This window comes from Vidua macroura, chromosome 27 (assembly GCF_024509145.1).
Source record: "Vidua macroura isolate BioBank_ID:100142 chromosome 27, ASM2450914v1, whole genome shotgun sequence".
Lineage (NCBI taxonomy): Eukaryota > Metazoa > Chordata > Aves > Passeriformes > Viduidae > Vidua > Vidua macroura.
Genome location: NC_071597.1, coordinates 3,243,195 through 3,260,940, shown reverse-complemented (window position 1 = coordinate 3,260,940; position 17,746 = coordinate 3,243,195). Strand labels below are relative to the sequence as shown.

Below are 17,746 nucleotides of genomic sequence, written 5' to 3'. Positions count from 1 at the left end.
ATCGCGGGCACAGCTGGAGCACCAAGGGAACAGCTGGATGGGAGCCGGCTGGATCGGCGGTGCACAGCTGGGAAAACGGAACAGCTGGATGGGCAGGGCTGGAAGGATGCGGGCACAGCTGGATCCGCCAGGATGCGCGGCACATCCCGGCCCCGGCGGGCAGGCAGAGCCCGCCCGTGCCCGCCCTGCTGCCAAATCCTGGCTGTAAATCCGAGTTTTACATCTTAATTTTAAATCCGAGTTTTAAATCTTACTTTTAAATCCGAGTTTTAAATCCGAGTTTTAAATCTTACTTTTAAATCTTACTTTTAAATCCGAGTTTTAAATCTTACTTTTAAATCCGAGTTTTAAATCTTACTTTTAAATCCGAGTTTTAAATCTTACTTTTAAATCTAACTTTTAAATCCTAGTTTTAAGTCCCCTTTTTGAACCCTGGGTTTAAATTCTATTTTTAAATCCCATTTTTAAAGTGCATTTTTAAGGGGTTTTCCGTCGCAAAAGGTTCCTGGCAGGAGCCGGAGCTCGCGTTCCGCCCGGTGGGAGCAGCCCCGGGCAGAGCCGGGGGGAATCACGGGCTGAAATGGGAATTCCGGCTTTTCGGGAATTCCGGCGTTTCGGGAATTCCGGTGTCTCATTCTTCCATTCACCTCTCACCGCTAAAATTCAATTTTAACTCCCAGACTCGAGCTCTCAGTGCTCAAACTCGGCTCTCGCCGCTGGAAGCCAGCCTAGCTCCAGCAGTGGGAATTTGGAGGCGGAATTGGGATTGGGATGGAAACGGGACCTCAGGAGCCATTGCAGGGCCCGCACTCGCCCTCCTGGCCGGTCTGGGGCGCACCGGGAGCTGCTGTCCCACCGCGGGGGGAGCCCCGGGAGCGGATCCCGGCCCCGGAGCGTTCTCCGCGTCCCGTTCCGCCCGCCTCGGGCCGCTCCCCGCGGCCGGCACCGGGAAAAGCGGCAAAAGAACCGGCCCCGTCCCTGGGTGGGCTCGAACCACCAACCTTTCGGTTAACAGCCGAACGCGCTAACCGATTGCGCCACAGAGACCGCGCTGCCCGCCGCCCGTGCGAGCGGCACTCGGGACAGCGGAACGGGACACCGGGAGTACCGGGAGTACCGGGAATATCGGGAGAACCGGGAGTACCGGGAATACTGGGAACGGGACAGCGGGAACACCGGGAGTACCGGGAATACCGGGAACACCGGGAATACTGGGAACGGGACACCGGGAATACCGGGAGTACCGGGAATACCGGGAGTACTGGGAACGGGACACCGGGAGTACCGGGAATACCGGGAGTACTGGGAACGGGACACCGGGAATACCGGGAGTACCGGGAACACCGGGAACGGGACACCGGGAATACCGGGAATGGGAACGGGACAGCGGGAATACCGGGAATGAAACACCGGGAATACCGGGAATGGGAACGGGGCACCGGGAACACCGGGAACACCGGGAACGGGACACCGGGAATGGGAACGGGACAGCGGGAATACCGGGAACGGGACAGCGGGAATACCGGGAACACCGGGAATGGGAACGGGACACCAGGAACACCGGGAACGGGACACCGGGAATACCGGGAATACCGGGAATGAGACACCGGGAATACCGGGAATGGGACAGCGGGAATGGGAACGGGACAGCGGGAATACCGGGAATGGGACACCGGCAATACCGGGAATGCGAACGGGACCCAGGGAACGAGACACCGCCAATGGAATTGGGACGCCAGGAACAGGATACCGGGAACAGGACAGCGGGAACGGGATACGGGGACAGGCACCGGGAACGAGGCACCGGCACCGGGACACCGGAACCGGGGCAAGCGAGCACCGAGACCGGCACCGGCAGGCACTGGCTCCGCCATCCCGGGAACCAAGACAGCGGCACGGACAGCGGCTCACCGGGAACCCCCGGGCACGGGGCCACCGGCACGGACCGGGCTGCGAGCGCCGGCAGCGGGCGTGCGGGGCCGCCGGTAATCCCGGGCGTGCGGGGGCTGCCGGTAATCCCGGGCGTGCGGGAGCCGCCGGTAATCCCGGGCGTGCGGGGGCTGCCGGTAATCCCGGGCGTGCGGGGGTCGCCGGTAATCCCGGGCGTGCGGGAGCCGCCGGTAATCCCGGGCGTGCGGGGGCCGCCGGTAATCCCGGGCGTGCGGGAGCCGCCGGTAATCCCCGGTGTGCGGGAGAGCCGCCGGTAATCCCGGGTGTGCGGGAGCCGCCGGTAATCCCGGGCGTGCGGGGGCCACCGTTAATCCCGGGCGTGCGGGGCCGCGCTCCCGCAGTGCCTCCCGCTCCTCCTCCTGCCCCTTTCCCCCTCCTTTATTTCCTTCCCGGCTTTTCCTTTTCATTTTATTTTCACTCTTCTTCTCTTTTCCTGCCTTTTTTCTTCCCTCCTCCCTGTTCCCCCCCCCCCCTTTTTTTTTTCTTTCCTTTCCTCCTGTTCTTTTTTCTTCCTTTTCCATTTTATTTTTTAAATAAAATGAAATTTCCCCGGTTTTCTTCCCTTCCTTCTCCCCGTGGTTTTCCATCTTTCCCTTTCTCTAATTTCCCTCCATTTTTTCTTTCCTTCCTTTTTTTCCTTCTTTTACCCCCCATTTTCCCGTTCTCCCTTTCTTTCCCTAATTTTTCTTTTCCTCGGTTTCTTCACCTTCCTTTCCCCCCCTTCTTATCCATTTCTCCTTTTTTTCTATTTTCCTCGTTTTTCTTGTTTTCTCCCCCTTCTTTTCCATTTTTCCTTTTCTCTAATTTCCCTCTATTTTTCTTCCGTTTCTTTTCCCCTCCCTTTCCCCCCCTCTCATTTTCCCTTTTCCTTTTCTTTCTTTCATTTTCCCCCTATTTTTTCCCTAATTTTTTTTCCCTTTTTTCCTTCCCCCCCACTCCAATTTTCCATTTCCCTCCCAAAATTCCCTTTATATTTTTTATTTTTTTCTTCCTTCCCCCCTCCCCTTCCCTTTCCTTCCCCCGAGGGTCCCGCTTGTCCCGGGTCACAATCTAGGGCCAAAACGGGGTCCCCAAGCTGGGGTGGGGGGACCCCGCGCCCCCCGGAGCTTCCACCGGGCAATGCATTTTGGGGCCATTCCAGCGGTTTTTGGGGCTGGGGTCTCCGCGATCACCGGGGCCGGGGGGTTCCGGGGGGGTCCCCCCAATCTCGGCCCCTCGCTCCCCTCCTCTGCAGACCCCCAGAGGAATGAGGTCACGTGAGGCGGGCGGGGCCTGCCGGCGGCTGGAGGTGGGAAAAAAAATAAAAAATAAAAAAAAATTAAAAAAAAAAAAAAGAGGAAAAAAATAAAAAAAAAAAAAAAAAAAAAAAGGAGGAGGAAGGAGAAAAAAAAAAAAAAAAAAAAGCGAGAGAGTGGAGGGAAAAAAAAAAAAATAATAAAAAAAAAAAGGGCCGCGGCCGCAGCGCCGCCCGAGCCGAGCCGAGCGGAGCCGCGGGAGCGGAGGGGCGGCCGCGGGGCCGCCGCTGCCGCCGCCACCAGGTAGGGACGCGCCCCGGTGTCACCCCCCCGGGCCGGGCCCCGCCGCGGCCCCGCCGCCCCGCCGGCCCCAAAGATGGCGATGGCCGCCGCCACCCCCGCTTCGTGCCCCGGGACCCCCCCGGCCGCACCGGCAGCGGCTGCGGAGCCCCGACAGCACCGGGGGGCCCCGCGCCGCCCCCGCACCGCGCCCGCCGCGCCGGAGCCGCTGCGGGGCCGGGGGGGGGGCGCGGCGGGACCCCCCCCCCCCCCGGGGCGGGCGGAGGGGCCGGGCCGCGCTGACAGCCGGCCCCGAGTACAAAGGGGACGCCCCGGGGCCACCGGGGCCGCCCCATCCCCGGCCCCACCGCGGCCGTGCCGCCCCGAAGGCGGCGGGAGCGGCCGGGGGCGCAGCCGGGCACCCCCCGGGCACAGCGAGGGGCACGCGGGGCCGAGGCCGCCCCGGAGCCGTGTCCCCCGTGTGTCCCTGTCCCCCGTGTGTCCCTGTCCCCCCCGGTGTCCCTGTCCCCCCGTGTGTCCCTGTCCCCCCCGGTGTCCGTGTCCCCCCCGGTGTCCCTGTCCCCCGTGTGTTAGTGCCCACCCCGGTGTCCCTGTCCCCCCCGGTGTCCCTGTCCCCCCGATGGTGTCCGTATCCCCCCCGGTGTCCCTGTCCCCCCGTGTGTCAGTGCCCACCCCGGTGTCCCTGTCCCCCCCGGTGTCCCTGTCCCCCCAGTGTGTCCGTGTCCCCCCCGGTGTCCCTGTCCCCCCAGTGTGTCCGTGTCCCCGCCAGTGTGTCCGTGTCCCCCGCTGTGCCCGATCCCCCCCCGTGTCCCTGTCCCCCGTGTGTCAGTGGCCATCCCGTGCCCGATCCCCCCACGGTGTCCGTGTCCCCCCCCGCGTGTCACGCCCCGCGCTCCCGTCCCGCCGCCGCTCCCGGTGCCGTGTGCGCGTGTCCTTGTCCCCCGCGCGCTTTGTGGTCACTCGTGTCCAGCGGGGCTCCCTCCCCAATCCCCGCAGCTCCGGTGCCGCGTCCCGCACGCCGGGAGCGGCGGGGGGGGGGGGGGGTCCCGGCGGGCGCTGCCGGGGTGGCGGGGCCGCGCTCCGGGGCTGTCCCCTCGCCTTCCCGGCGCTCCGGGGCCCGTGGGCGCCGTGCGAGGCCCGGGCCGTGCCGGGGAAGCCGTCCCGGGGCATTTCCCGAGCCCCGCGCTCGCCGCCGCCGCCGCCGCCGGGGGTCCCGCGGGCGGGGGCCCGAGTTGGCGGTGACTTTGAAACGCCCTTCCCCGCCCGTGCCCGGCCCGGGGGGCTTCGGGGAGGGGGGGGGACACCGGGCCGGGCCACCGCCCACGGAGACAAAAGAGCCCGAAAGTCTCGGCCGGGGGTGCGGGAGCCACCGGCGGGACGGGGCGGCTCCGGGGGCTGCGGCGGGGCCGGGGTTCCGGGGTGCTCCGGGGGGGCCGGGGCTTTGCTCCGCCCCCGCCCCCGGCACGGGAAACCGCGGCCGTTATCGCCCGGTTTATTAGAACCGGTTTGCGCCGGTGGCTCGGGCTCCCCCCTCCCGGCGAGCCCCGGGGCCGCCATTGGCGGCTGCGAGCACCGAAAGCGGCGAAATCCCCCCCAAAATGCAGCCGTGGGTCCCTGGGGCCCGGCGGGGGGGGGACGGGGACAGGGCACCGCGGGACCCCCGACACGGGGAGGGGCTGGCAGGGCCCCCCCAGCACCCGAGGCTGGGTGCAGCCCCCGAGGGAGGGGGCTGCGCTGGGAGGGGGTCCCGGGGCTTCCCAACCCCCCCGCGCCTCCTGAGTCCCCCTGGCTGCTGCCACCCCGGCACAGCGGTGTCCCCGTCCCGGTCCCAGTGCTGCTCCTGTCCCTGCAGCATCCCCAGTCCCAGTGGTGTCCCCACCCCTGTGGCACCTCCGTCCCAGTCCCAGCCATGTCCCATCCCTGCAGCGCCCCAATCCCAATGGTGTCCCTGTCCCTGCAACACCTCCATCCCTGTCCCAGTGGTGTCCCTGTCCCTGTGGTGTCCCCGTCCCTGTCCCAGTGGTGTCCCTGTCCCTGTGGTGTCCCCGTCCCTGTCCCAGTGGTGTCCCTGTCCCTGCGGTGTCCCCATCCCTGTCCCAGTGCTGTCCCTGTCCCTGTGGTGTCCCTGTCCCTGTCCCAGTGGTGTCCCTGTCCCAGTGGTGTCCCTATCCCTGTGGTGTCCCCATCCCAGTCCCAGTGCTGTCCCTGTCCCTGTGGCACCCCAATCCCAGTCCCAGTGACATCCTATCCCTGAACCATTGCAATGGTGTCAATTCCCTGTGGCACTTCCATCCCAGTGCCAGTGGTGTCCCCATCCCTGGTGCAGGTGTCCCTATGCCTGTGCACTGCAGCCCCTGTGTGTCCCTGTGTGTCCCACGTGTGTCCCTGCATGTCCCTCTGTGCCCCTGTGTGTGTCCCTGTGTGTCCCTGTGTCCCTCTCTGTGTCCCTGTGTGTCCCTGTGTCCCTGTGTCACACATGTATCCCTGCGTGTCCCTATGTGTCACACGTGTGTCCCTCTCTGTGTCCCTCTCTGTGTCCCTGTGTGTCCCTGCATGTCTCTGCATGTCCCTGTGTGTCACACGCGTGTCCCTCTCTGTGTCCCTGTGTGTCACACGTGTGTCCCTGTGTCCCTCTCCGTGTCCCTGTGTGTCCCTGCATGTCTCTGCATGTCCCTGTGTGTCACACGCGTGTCCCTCTCTGTGTCCCCGTGTGTCACACGTGTGTCTCAGTGTGTCCCCGTGTGTCACATGCGTGTCCCTCTCTGTGTCCCCGTGTGTCACACGTGTGTCTCAGTGTGTCCCTGTGTGTCACACGCGTGTCTCAGTGTGTCCCCTGTGTGTCACACGTGTGTCTCAGTGTGTCCCCGTGTGTCACACGCGTGTCTCAGTGTGTCCCCTGTGTGTCACACGTGTGTCTCAGTGTGTCCCCTGTGTGTCACACGCGTGTCCCTCTCTGTGTCCCCGTGTGTCACACGCGTGTCCCCGCGGCTGTGCGGTGCCGCTGCCGCTGCCCCGGCCCTGCCGCCGTGCCCCGCTCATCTCCGTGACCCCGGGGCTCCTGGTCTGGCCCGGGTGGCAGTGACAATATCCCGGCCGCTCGCCAAGGGTCGGGGTTGCCATGGAAACAAGGAAACTGCGGCGATCCCGCCGCACTCGGGGAAGCGCCGGAGCGGGAGGCGGCGGCTCCGATGTCCCCGCGCCCTCCACGCCCACCGGGCCCCGCCGGCTGTCCCTGCCCGGGGGAGGCGCCCGACACCGCCCCTGGGGATTTGCTGCAGGAAAACCCATGGAATTTTGGCTGGAAGTGCCTTTTCCATGGAAGCAACCCAAAATGCACTTTTTTGGGGGGGTTTGTCCTTGCTCGGAGGTGTCCCAGCGTTTCTCCAGGGGACACCCGGGGGGAGGCAGAGGGGGCTGGGCAGCTCCTGGAGCTGGGGGTGGCAGGGGAGGGGGGTGCCTGCAGGGCTGGGGATGTCCCCGTGCGTGACAGGTGACAGTCGCCACCGTGTCCCCTCCAGCGGCCCCTGCAGGTCCCATCCGCGCGCTCCGGGGGGACCGGGGGGTTTCCCGCGGGGAGGATCCGCCCTGGGGCTGCTCCAAGATGCACAGGACCACCCGGATAAAGATCACCGAGCTGAACCCCCACCTGATGTGCGCCCTCTGCGGCGGCTACTTCATCGACGCCACCACCATCGTGGAGTGCCTGCACTCCTGTGAGTGCCCCGCGTGTCCCCAAGGGTCCCCTGGGTGTCGCAAAACCCCACAGTGACCCCTCCCACACTGCCCGCCCTGTGCCCTGTGCCAGGCCGTGAAGCTGGGGGGGGGCTGCACTGGGCAGGGGTCTTGTCCCCAAGCTGGTGTGGGGGTCCCAGGGGTTCTGTCCCCTTGTCTCCCCGCTCACAGAGGGTTCCTCTGTCCCCGCAGTCTGCAAAACCTGCATCGTTCGCTACCTGGAGACCAACAAGTACTGCCCCATGTGCGACGTGCAGGTGCACAAAACCCGGCCCCTGCTCAGCATCCGGTGAGCCCGGGGGCTCCAGGGGCTCAGGAGGTCTGGGGGCTCGGGGGGCTCAGGAGGTCTGGGGGCTCCAGGGGCTCAGGAGGTTCGGGGGACTCGGGGGGCTCGGGGGGCTCAGGGAGCTTGGGGGGCACAGTGGGCTAAGAGGGCTGAGGAAGCTCGGGGGGTTTGGGGGACTCGGGGGGCTCGAGGGGCCCAGGGGGCTTGGGGAGCACAGTGGGCTAAGAGGGCTGAGGAAGCTCGGGGGGTTTGGGGGGCTCAGGGGGCTCAGTGGATTGGGGGACCCCTGATCCAGGGGACAGCCCCGAGCACCTGGAGCAGGGAGATCCTGGGGCTCTGCTGCCAGCCCAGGAGCAGCTCCATCCTGGTCCCACTGCTGTCCCCATCCCTGCAATATCCCAGTGCCAGGGTTGTTCCCATCCCTGTGGCACTGCCATCCCTGTCCCAGGGGTGTCCCCAACCCCGTGGCACCTCCATCCCAGTCCCACTGGTGTCCCAGCCCCGCATTGCCCAGCTCTGTTCCCAACCCTAAATCCTACAGCAGAGAGCAGGATTTTAGGAGCTCTCCGGGTGGGAGGGGAGTAGGGACGGGGAGATGCCACCACAAAGGGAACAGCACTTGGAGATATCTCCGTGGTAGCAGAAAGATGGTGGGACGGGTGCCCTGTGTCCATCCCTGCAGATCCTGGACCCCATCATCCATCCCCGCATCCATCATCCATCCATGCATGGATTCTACCCATCCATCCATCCATCCATCCATCCATCCATCCATCCATCCATCCATCCATCATCCATCCATCCATCCCTCATCCATCCCTCATCCATCCATCCATCCATCCATCCCTCATCCATCCACCCATCCATCCATCCATCCATCCATCCATCCATCCATCATCCATCCATCATCCATCCATCCATCCATCCATCCATCCATCCATCCATCCATCATCCATCCATCCATCCATCCATCCATCCATCCATCATCCATCCATCCATCCATCCATCCATCCATCCATCCATCCATCCATCCCATGCATCCATCCATCCATCCATCCATCCATCCATCCATCATCCATCCATCCATCCATCCATCCATCCATCCATCATCCATCCATCCATCATCCATCCATCCATCCATCCATCCATCCATCCATCATCCATCCATCCATCCATCCATCCATCCATCCATCCATCCATCCATCCCATGCATCCATCCATCCATCCATCCATCCATCCATCCATCATCCATCCATCCATCCATCCATCCATCCATCCATCCATCCATCCCATGCATCCATCCATCCATCCATCATCCATCATCCATCCATCCATCCATCCATCCATCCATCCATCCATCATCCATCCATCCATCCATCCATCCATCCATCATCCATCCATCCATGGATTCCATCCATCCATCCATCCATCCATCATCCATCCATCCATGGATTCCATCCATCCATCCATCCATCCATCCATCCATCCATCCATCCATCCATCCATCCATCCATCCATCCATCCCTCCCTCCATCCATCCGGATTCCCAGAAATTCCCAGGAAAATCCTGGCTGCGAACGGGGCTGGAGCTTCCCTAGTTCCTGCTTTAGGATATTCCCATTTTAGGGCATCAAAACCCCAAAAATAAACTTTCACCCCAAAAATAATCCCGGATTCAAATTCAAACCTGTGGAGATTTTGTTGATCTGGGATTTGGGTTTGTTGTAATTCCCGGGGTGGTTTTATGGGAATTGTTTTGGCTGCTGGGAGGGATCCTGGCCCCAAATTGTCCCCAAAATTCACAAGGATTTCTGAGCTGGTTTTGTCCTTTTTCCAGACCTTTAACCCTTTAACCCTTTGTGGGGTGTGATGTCACTAGGTGGGATGGGGATTTGGGATGGGGAACTGGGGATTTGGGGTTTGAGGGATTTGAGATGGAAATTTGGGGATTGGGGATGAGGAAGTGGGGATTTCAAATGAGGAACTGGGGTTTTGGGGATTTGGGATGGAGGACTAGAGATTTGAGGTTTTGGGATGAGGAAGTGGGAATTTGGAATGGGGAATTGGGGTTTGGGGGTTTTGGTATGGGGAAATGGGGATTTGGGATTGGGAACTGGGGTTTTGGTATTTTGGTATGGGGAAATGGGGATTTGGGATGGGGAACTGGGGATTTTGGGATTTGGGATGGAGGATTGGAGATTTGAGGCTTTGGGGTGGGGAACTGGGGATTTGGGGGATTTGGGATGAGTAATTGGGGATTTGGGGTTTCAGGGATTTGGGATGGGGAATTGGGGATTTGGGGTTTGGGGGATTTGGGATGGGGAATGGGGGATTTGGGGTTTGGGATGGGAATTTTCCAGACAGGAGCTGGAGGAAGCAGGCCCTGAGATGCATGGCAGGAACTGCTCCCAAATCCCGCTGATTTCTCCCACTTTTCCTGTTTCCCCCCTCCAGGTCAGACAAAACCCTCCAGGACATCGTGTACAAGCTGGTCCCAGGGCTTTTCAAAGGTGCAGCCAAGGATGGGGAGAATTTGGGAATTTGGGAATTCAGGAATTTGGAAATTTGGGGTGTTTGTAGTTCGCCCCCATCCCCCTGAAACCCTTCCCAGGATTTCCCATTCCCACGGGGACAGCAGGACACACGGACACTGTGCCCATCCCAAACTTTGGGACAATCCGGGAGCAGGAGCCGTGGATTTGCTCAGAGTGCCTCGTTATGGGGGGAAAGTTTGGGATTTGGGGTGTGGGGACCCGAAACCCCTCAGGATTGGGCACCACTCCAGGATTTATGGGATCGCTCCTGCAGGGGCTCCCACAGAAATTCCCTGGGCATTCTGGGGTGTCCCCTGGGCCCCCTTGCTGTCACCCCCTGGCTGTGGTGCTGTCCCCACTCATGTCCCTGTCCCCATCCCCATCCCCGTCCCCGTCCCCGTCCCTGTCCCTGTCCCTGTCCCTCTCCCTGTCCCTGTCCCTGTCCCTGTCCCTGTCCCTGTCCCCATCCCCGTCCCTGTCCCTGTCCCTGATCCCACAGATGAGATGAAGAGGAGGCGTGACTTCTACGCTGCGTACCCGGTGGCCGAGGGTGAGTGTCACAGGGTCAATGTCACAGTGTCACAATGTCACAGGGTCACAGTGTCACAATGTCACAGTGTCACAGTGTCACAATGTCACAGGGTCACAGGGTCACAGGGTCAATGTCACAGTGTCACAGTGTCAATGTCACAGGGTCACAGGGTCAATGTCACAGTGTCACAGGGTCACAGGGTCAATGTCACAGGGTCACAGTGTCACAATGTCACAGTGTCACAGTGTCACAGGGTCACAGGGTCAATGTCACAGTGTCACAGTGTCACAGGGTCACAGTGTCACAGTGTCACAGGGTCAATGTCACAGGGTCACGTGTCACAGTGTCACAGGGTCACAGGGTCACAGTGTCCATGTCACAGTGTCACAGGGTCACAGTGTCACAGGGTCAATGTCACAGTGTCACAGTGTCACAGGGTTACAGTGTCACAGGGTCCATGTCACAGGGTCACAGGGTCAATGTCACAGTGTCACAGTGTCACAGTGTCACAGTGTCACAGGGTCAATGTCACAGTGTCACAGTGTCACAGGGTCACAGTGTCACAGTGTCACAGGGTCAATGTCACAGTGTCACAGTGTCACAGGGTCACAGTGTCACAGTGTCACATGTTACAATGTCACAGGGTCACAGTGTCACAGGGTCAATGTCACAGTGTCACAGTGTCACAGGGTCACAGGGTCAATGTCACAGTGTCACAGGGTCAATGTCACAGTGTCACAGTGTCACGATGTCCCAGTGTCCCAGTGTCCCTCCCCCGCCCGTGTCCCTGTCCCGCAGTTCCCCTGGGCTCGCAGGAGGAGCGTGGCGAGGTGGCCGAGCGGGACCAGGGCGTGGGGCCCGAGGACGAGATCGTCAGTCTGTCCATCGAGTTCCACCGCGACTGCAGGTACGGCCCGGGGCTCCGGTACCGCCGGCTCTGCTACCGCTGGGGGCTCCGGTACCGCCGGCTCTGCTACCGCTGGCTCTGGTACGGCCCGGGGCTCCGGTACCGCCGGCTCTGCTACCGCTGGCTCTGCTACCGCCCGGGGCTCCGGTACCGCCGGCTCTGCTACCGCCGGCTCCAGTACAACTGGGGCCTCTGGTTACACTGGGGGCTCCGGTACCGCCGGCTCTGGTACCGCTGGGGGCTCCAGTACCACTGAGGGCTCCGCTACCACCCGGGGCTCCAGTACCGCCAAGTCCAGTACGGCCCGGGGCTCTGGTACCACCAGCTCTGGTACTGCTGGGGAGTCCGTTACTGCCCACGGCTCCCGGTACCGCCCAGGGTCCCGGTACGGCCGGGCTCCGGTACCACCTGGGGCTCCTGGTGCCACCGGGGCTCCCCATACGGCCGGGGCTGGGCCGGGCAGGGGCTCGCACCCTCTTCCCACTCTTGGAAGCCGGGAGGGGTTGGGGTTGGAGGGTGCCGATGTTGTCACCTCATTGCACTGGCCGGGGGGCGGTGGCAGCGCGGAGCCCCTGCCCGGGCTGCCGCAGGAGACAGAGGAGCACCCGAACGCCCCGGACCCATCTGGAATCCCAGCAGAGCCATCCCCGATCCCTCTCCCTGATCCCTGATCCCTGAATCCCAGCAGTGCCAGCCCTGATCCCTGATCCCTGTGTGATCCCTGATCCCAGTGTGATCCCTGATCCCTGAATCCCAGCAGTGTGATCTCTGATCCCAGTGTGATCCCAGATCCCTATCCCTGATCCCAGTGTGATCCCTGATCCCAGTGTGATCCCAGATCCCTATCCCTGATCCCAGTGTGATCCCAGATCCCAGCACTGTCATCCCTGTGTTCCTGCTGCTGCTGCTGGCAGCCTCGGGGATGTCCCTGGTGCTTGGAGCAGCATTCCAGAGGGATCCAGAGGGATGCAGGGGAACCCAGAGGGATCCAGCAGGATCCAGGGGGATCCAGAGGGATCATGGGGAATCCAGAGGGATCCAGGGGGATCCAGAGCCCTGGCAATGCCCACGGAAGTGCCGGGGTGAAGCCCTGGGTGTCCCCCCATGGGATGTCCCCGCCGTGTCCCCTTGGGCCCTTGCCGGGTCTGTCCCTCTCTGCCTCTCCACAGTCCCTGTCCCGTGCCCGTCCCCAGGGAGGACCTGAAAGGCACCATGGAGAACGGGGACCTGGACAAGGACAAGGTGAGCGCGGGGTGGCACCGTGCTGGCACCGTGCTGGCACCGTGCTGGCACAGAGCTCTCGGTGCCCTAGGGGCGTCCTGCGGGGCACAGGGGTCACCCCAAACCTGGGCCACCCCAAACCAGGGACTCCCCAAACTCCAAACCCAGGACACCCCAAACCCGGAACCCCCCAACCCCCGGGTCACCCCAAACTGGGACTCCCCAAACTCCAAACCCAGGTCACCCCAAACCCCACACACCCCAAACCCAGAACACCCCAAACCCGTGTCACCCCCAAACCTGGGTCACCCCAAACCAGGGACTCCCCAGACTCCAAACCCAGGTCACCCCAAACCCCACACACCCCAAACCCGTGTCACCCCCAAACCCAGGTCACCCCAAACCCAGAACACCCCAGACCCGTGTCACCCCCAAACCTGGGTCACCCCAAACCCAGGACACCCCAAACCCAGGTCACCCCAAACCCCACACACCCCAAACCCAGAACATCCCAAACCTAGGACACCCCAAACCCTGGACCCCTCAATCCCTGGGTCACCCTAAACCCGTGTCACCCCAAATCCTGGACTCCCCAAGCCTGGACTCCCCAATCCCGGGTCACCCCAAATCCTGGACACCCCAATCCCGGGTCACCCCAATCCTGGGTCACCCCAAATCCTGGACTCCCCAAGCCTGGGCCACCCCAATCCCGGGTCACCCCAAATCCTGGACTCCCCAATCCCGGGTCACCCCAATCCCGGGTCACCCCAGGCCGTGCCTCCGCAGCCCGCGCCGTTCCCGCCGGGCCCCGGGCTGCGGTTCCTGCGCTGCCCCGCGGCCATGACCGTGCTGCACCTGGCCAAGTTCCTGCGCAACAAGATGGACGTGCCCAGCAAGTACCAGGTGAGGAGCTCGGGAGCCTTCCGGAACGTTCCAGGATATTCGGCTGGGAACGGTCGGGAATGGCTGGGAATGCTCAGGAATGCTCGGGAATGCTCAGGAATGCTTGGGAATGTTTGGGAATGTTTGGGAATGCTCGGGAATGTTTGGGAATGCTCAGGAATGCTCAAGAATGATCGGGAATGCTCAGGAATGCTTGGGAATGTTTGGGAATGCTCGGGAATGGTTGGGAATGGTTGGGAATGCTTGGGAATGGTTGGGAATGGTTGGGAATGTTTGGGAATACTCAGGAATGCTCGGGAATGCTCGGGAATGTTTGGGAATGCTCGGGAATGGTTGGGAATGCTCAGGAATGCTTGGGAATGTTTGGGAATACTCAAGAATGCTTGGGAATGCTCGGGAATGGTTGGGAATGGTTGGGAATGGTCGGGAATGCTCGGGAATGGTTGGGAATGCTCAGGAATGCTCGGGAATGCTCAGGAATGCCCGGGAATGCTCGGCGGGCACTGCCCAGGCTCTGCCATGCTCAGCTCAGCTCGGAGGCGCCGTTTTGGCCGTCCCAGGTTGCATCCACTGCTGATCCCTGCTTGTTCCAGATGTCCCTGCTGGGCGTCCCTGCCCTGGGGCTGGAGCCCTCCTTTTCTCATGGCTGGATCCATCCTTTCCCAGGCTTTGGATCCATGGATCCCTGCGTTTGAATCCCTCATTTCCGGGGGTTTGGATCCATCATTTCCTGGGGTCTGGATCCATCCTTTCCCTGGGTTTTTCCCAGGGTTTGAATCCATGGATCCTGGGGTTTGGATCCCTCCGTTCCCTGAGGCTTGAGCCATCCTTTCCCTGGGTTTGGATCCATCCTTTCCTGGGTTTTTTTCTGGGGTTTGGATCCATCCTTTCCTGGGGTTTGGATCCATGGATCCCGTGGTTTGGATCCCTCCTTTCCCTGGGTTTGGATCCATCCTTTCCTGGGTTTTTTTCTGGGGTTTGGATCCATCCTTTCCTGGGGTTTGGATCCATGGATCCCATGGTTTGGATCCCTCCTTTCCCATCTCCAGGTGGAGGTGCTGTATGAGGACGAGCCCCTGAAAGAATATTACACCCTGATGGACATCGCCTACATCTACCCCTGGAGGAGGGTGAGGAAATGGGGAAAACCGGGAATATCTGTGCTGGGAATACTGGGAAAACCTGTCCTTAGGGGATAAAACTGGGAATATCTGTGCTGGGAATACTGGGAAAACCTGTCCTTAGGGGATAAAACTGGGAAAACCTGTCCTTTGGGGGATAAAACTGGGATTATCTGTGCTGGGAATACTGGGAAAACCTGTCCTTAGGGGTTAAAACTAGGAATATCCATACTGGGGAAACTGGGAATGTCTGTGCTGGGAGAAACTGGGAATATTTATGCTGGGAAAAGAGGGAAAATCTGTCCTGGGAGAAACTGGGAATATCTGTACTGGGACTATCTGTCCTGGAGAAACTGGAAATATCTGTGCTAAGAATACTGGGAAAATCTGTCCTGGGTTAAAGTGGGAATATCTAGACCTGGAAAACTGGGAAAATCTGGGTCTTGGGGGATAAAACAGGGAATATCTGTGCTGGAAAAATCCGTCCTCAGGGAAAAGTGGGAAAATCAGTCCTGGGAGAAACTGGGAAAGTCTATCCTGGGAATATCTGGTTTTTGGGGGACAAAATGGAATATCTGTCCTGGGGAAAAGTGGGAAAACCGGTCCTGGGAGAGAAAAAACAGGGAAAATTGGCCCTGAGGGAGCTTTTCCCATACCAAATCCCAGAGTGGGGGGATTTTCCTGACAGGGTGGGATTTCCTGCTCCGGGTGGGATTTTCGGGTTCCCCGGTGGGAGGGGGGACGGCAGTGCCGCTGTCCCCGCGGTGTCCCCGCGCGCTGCCAGCCGTGCCCCGTGTCCCCAGAGCGGTCCCCTGGCACTCAAGTACCGCGTCCAGCCCTCCTGCAAGCGGCTCCAGCTGTGCCCGGCGCTGCCGTCCGAGGGCACCAACACCAGCGGCGCCTCCGAGTGCGAGTCCGGCAGCGACAAAGCGCAGAGCCCCGGGCTGGCATCGCCCCCCGCCCCGCCCGGGCCCGGGCACGGCCCCCCCGGGCCCGCCCTCAACGGCTCCGCCTCGAACTGTCACCCGCTGCCACCCGGCTGTCACCCGCTGCCACCCGGCTGTCACCCGCTGCCACCCGGCTGTCACCCGCTGCCACCCGCCCGCGGCCGCAAAACCGCCCTGAACGGCAGCGCGGGCTCGGCCCTGAGCTAAAACCACCCTGGGATTGCGGGAAATCCTCCTGGGATTGCGGGAAATCCTCCTGGGATTGCGGGAAATCCTCCTGGGATTCTGAAAAAAATCATCCCGGGACTCCAAAAAAATCATCCTGGGATTCTGAAAAAAATCATCCTGGGACTCCAAAAAAATCATCCTGGGACTCCAAAAAAATCATCCTGGGATTCTGAGAAATCCTCATGGGATTCTGAGAAATCCTCCTGGGACTCTGAAAATCCTTCTGGGAGTCTGAGAAATCCTCCTGGGATTCTGAGAAATCCTCCTGGGACTCTGAAAATCCTCCTGGGACTCTGAAAATCCTCTTGGGATTCTGAGAAATCCTCCTGGGACTCCAAAAAATCCTCCTGGAACTGCTAAAAATCCTCCTGGAATTCCTAAAATTCCTCCTGGAACTGCAAAAAATCCTCCTGAAACTCCTGCAGACCCTCCAGGGACTGCACAAAACCCTCCTGGGAGTCCTAAAAATCCTCCTGAGATTCCTAAAAGTCCTTCAGGGATTCCTGAAAATCCTCCAGGAATTCCTAAAAATCCTCCAGGAATTCCTTGGGATGCTGCAGATCCTCCAGGGGTTCCTAAAATCCTCCAGGAATTCCCAAAAATCCCCCGGGGTGCTGCTCCGTGGCTGTGTACATAGGGACAGAGCAGAGTTCTACGGAATTATTTTCTCATTTCAGGCCGCGGGGAAGGCGCAGAGAGGTTTGGTGGATATTTTTAAACGCGCTTTGGGTTGGTTGGGTTCGGGATTTTTGTTTGGTTTTGGGGTTTTTCGGGGGGGGTTTGAGGTTTGGGTTTGACTCGTGGAAGCTGCATGGACCCCCCCCCCCCGCCGCTGCCCTGGAGCTGGGAGCTGACACATCCCCAAATTCCCACATTCCCAAATTCCAACATTCCTGTGTTCCCAAATTCCCTCATTCCCAAATTCCAACATTCCCATGTTCCCACATTCCCTCATTCCCAAATCCATAAATTCCCAAATTCCCACATTCCCAAATTCCCTCATTCATAAATTCCAACATTCCCACATTCCCTCATCCCCAAATTCATAAATTCCCTCATTCATAAATTCCCAAATTCCCACATTCCAGAATTCCTAAATTCCCAAATTCCCACATTCCCAAATTCCTAAATTTCTACATTTTCACATTCCCAAATTCCAACATTCCCATGTTCCCACATGCCTTCATTCCCAAATTCATAAATTCCTAAATTCCTTCATTCATAAATTCCCAAATTTCAAAATGAATAAATTCCCACATTCCCAAATTCCCACACTTCTGCATCCCCAAATTCCTGTATTCCCACATCCCCAAATTCCAACATTCCTGTGTTCCCAAATTCCAACATTCCCATGTTCCCACATTCCCTCATTCCCAAATCCATAAATTCCAAAATTCCCACATTCCCAAATTCCCACATTCCCAAATTCCCCCATTCCCCATTCCCTCTTTTCCCAGAGGTTTTCCCTCTCCTTCTCCTCCTCCCTCCCCGCCGGGGCCGTGGTCACAGAGGTGAGGGCTGAGCAAAGAACCCAAACCCCAAAAAGCCCCCAAAAAAACCCCAAAACAAACAAAACCCCCCAAAACCAACCAACCAACCAAAAAAAAAAAAAAAAAAAAAAAAACCAAAAAACCAAAAAAAACCCAAAAAAAACCCCCAAAAAACCCCAAAAAATCCCCAAAACCCCCAAAAGTCCCAAAAACCTCCAAAACCCCAAAAACCCCCAAAACCCCAAACCCTCCGTGCAGCCTCCCCGGGCTCTGCTGTGGGGTTTTATTTCCCATTTTTGGGGTTTTTGGGTTTTTTTTCCCCAGGGTTTCACACCCCAGCTCGGAGCTGCTGCCTCCAGC

General features: G+C 60.0%; 1 protein-coding gene, 1 long non-coding RNA gene and 1 other non-coding gene across 5 annotated transcripts; 1 reads left to right on the top strand and 2 right to left on the bottom strand.

Moving 5' to 3' along the window:
- Positions 1-973: 973 nt before the first annotated feature.
- On the bottom strand, positions 974-1,047 carry TRNAN-GUU (transfer RNA asparagine (anticodon GUU)). The gene has a single exon. It is a non-coding gene; the product is annotated as a tRNA-Asn (tRNA).
- A 2,364-nt stretch (positions 1,048-3,411) lies between these two features.
- Positions 3,412-17,533, top strand: PCGF2 (polycomb group ring finger 2). 3 transcript variants are annotated; one of them, XM_054000355.1, is made up of 10 exons: positions 3,412-3,488; positions 7,004-7,198; positions 7,410-7,506; positions 9,958-10,013; positions 10,537-10,587; positions 11,368-11,476; positions 12,646-12,718; positions 13,484-13,600; positions 14,650-14,730; positions 15,525-17,533. In XM_054000355.1, the coding sequence occupies exons 2-10, from the start codon at positions 7,087-7,089 to the stop codon at positions 15,873-15,875; spliced, it is 1,047 nt and encodes a 348-aa protein (XP_053856330.1). In that variant the 5' UTR covers positions 3,412-3,488; positions 7,004-7,086; the 3' UTR covers positions 15,876-17,533. The 3 variants fall into 3 exon arrangements, with proteins under 3 accessions (XP_053856330.1, XP_053856331.1, XP_053856329.1); XM_054000356.1 differs by lacking the exon at positions 3,412-3,488 and adding an exon at positions 5,035-5,091 and having other exon boundaries at positions 12,670-12,718; XM_054000354.1 differs by lacking the exon at positions 3,412-3,488 and adding an exon at positions 5,035-5,091.
- Positions 14,390-15,639, bottom strand: LOC128819928 (uncharacterized). Its single transcript, XR_008440787.1, has 2 exons — positions 15,549-15,639; positions 14,390-14,676 (listed from the first exon to the last, which is right to left on the bottom strand). It is a non-coding gene; the product is annotated as an uncharacterized LOC128819928 (long non-coding RNA).
- Positions 17,534-17,746: the final 213 nt, after the last annotated feature.

Coding starts and splice junctions, on each gene's coding strand:
- PCGF2 (XM_054000355.1), top strand. CDS start 7,087: ATGCACAGGACCACCCGGATAAAGATCACCGAGCTGAACCCCCACCTG. Junction 7,507..9,957: donor CGGCCCCTGCTCAGCATCCG/GTGAGCCCGGGG, acceptor TCCCCCCTCCAG/GTCAGACAAAACCCTCCAGG. Junction 12,719..13,483: donor GGGACCTGGACAAGGACAAG/GTGAGCGCGGGG, acceptor GTGCCTCCGCAG/CCCGCGCCGTTCCCGCCGGG.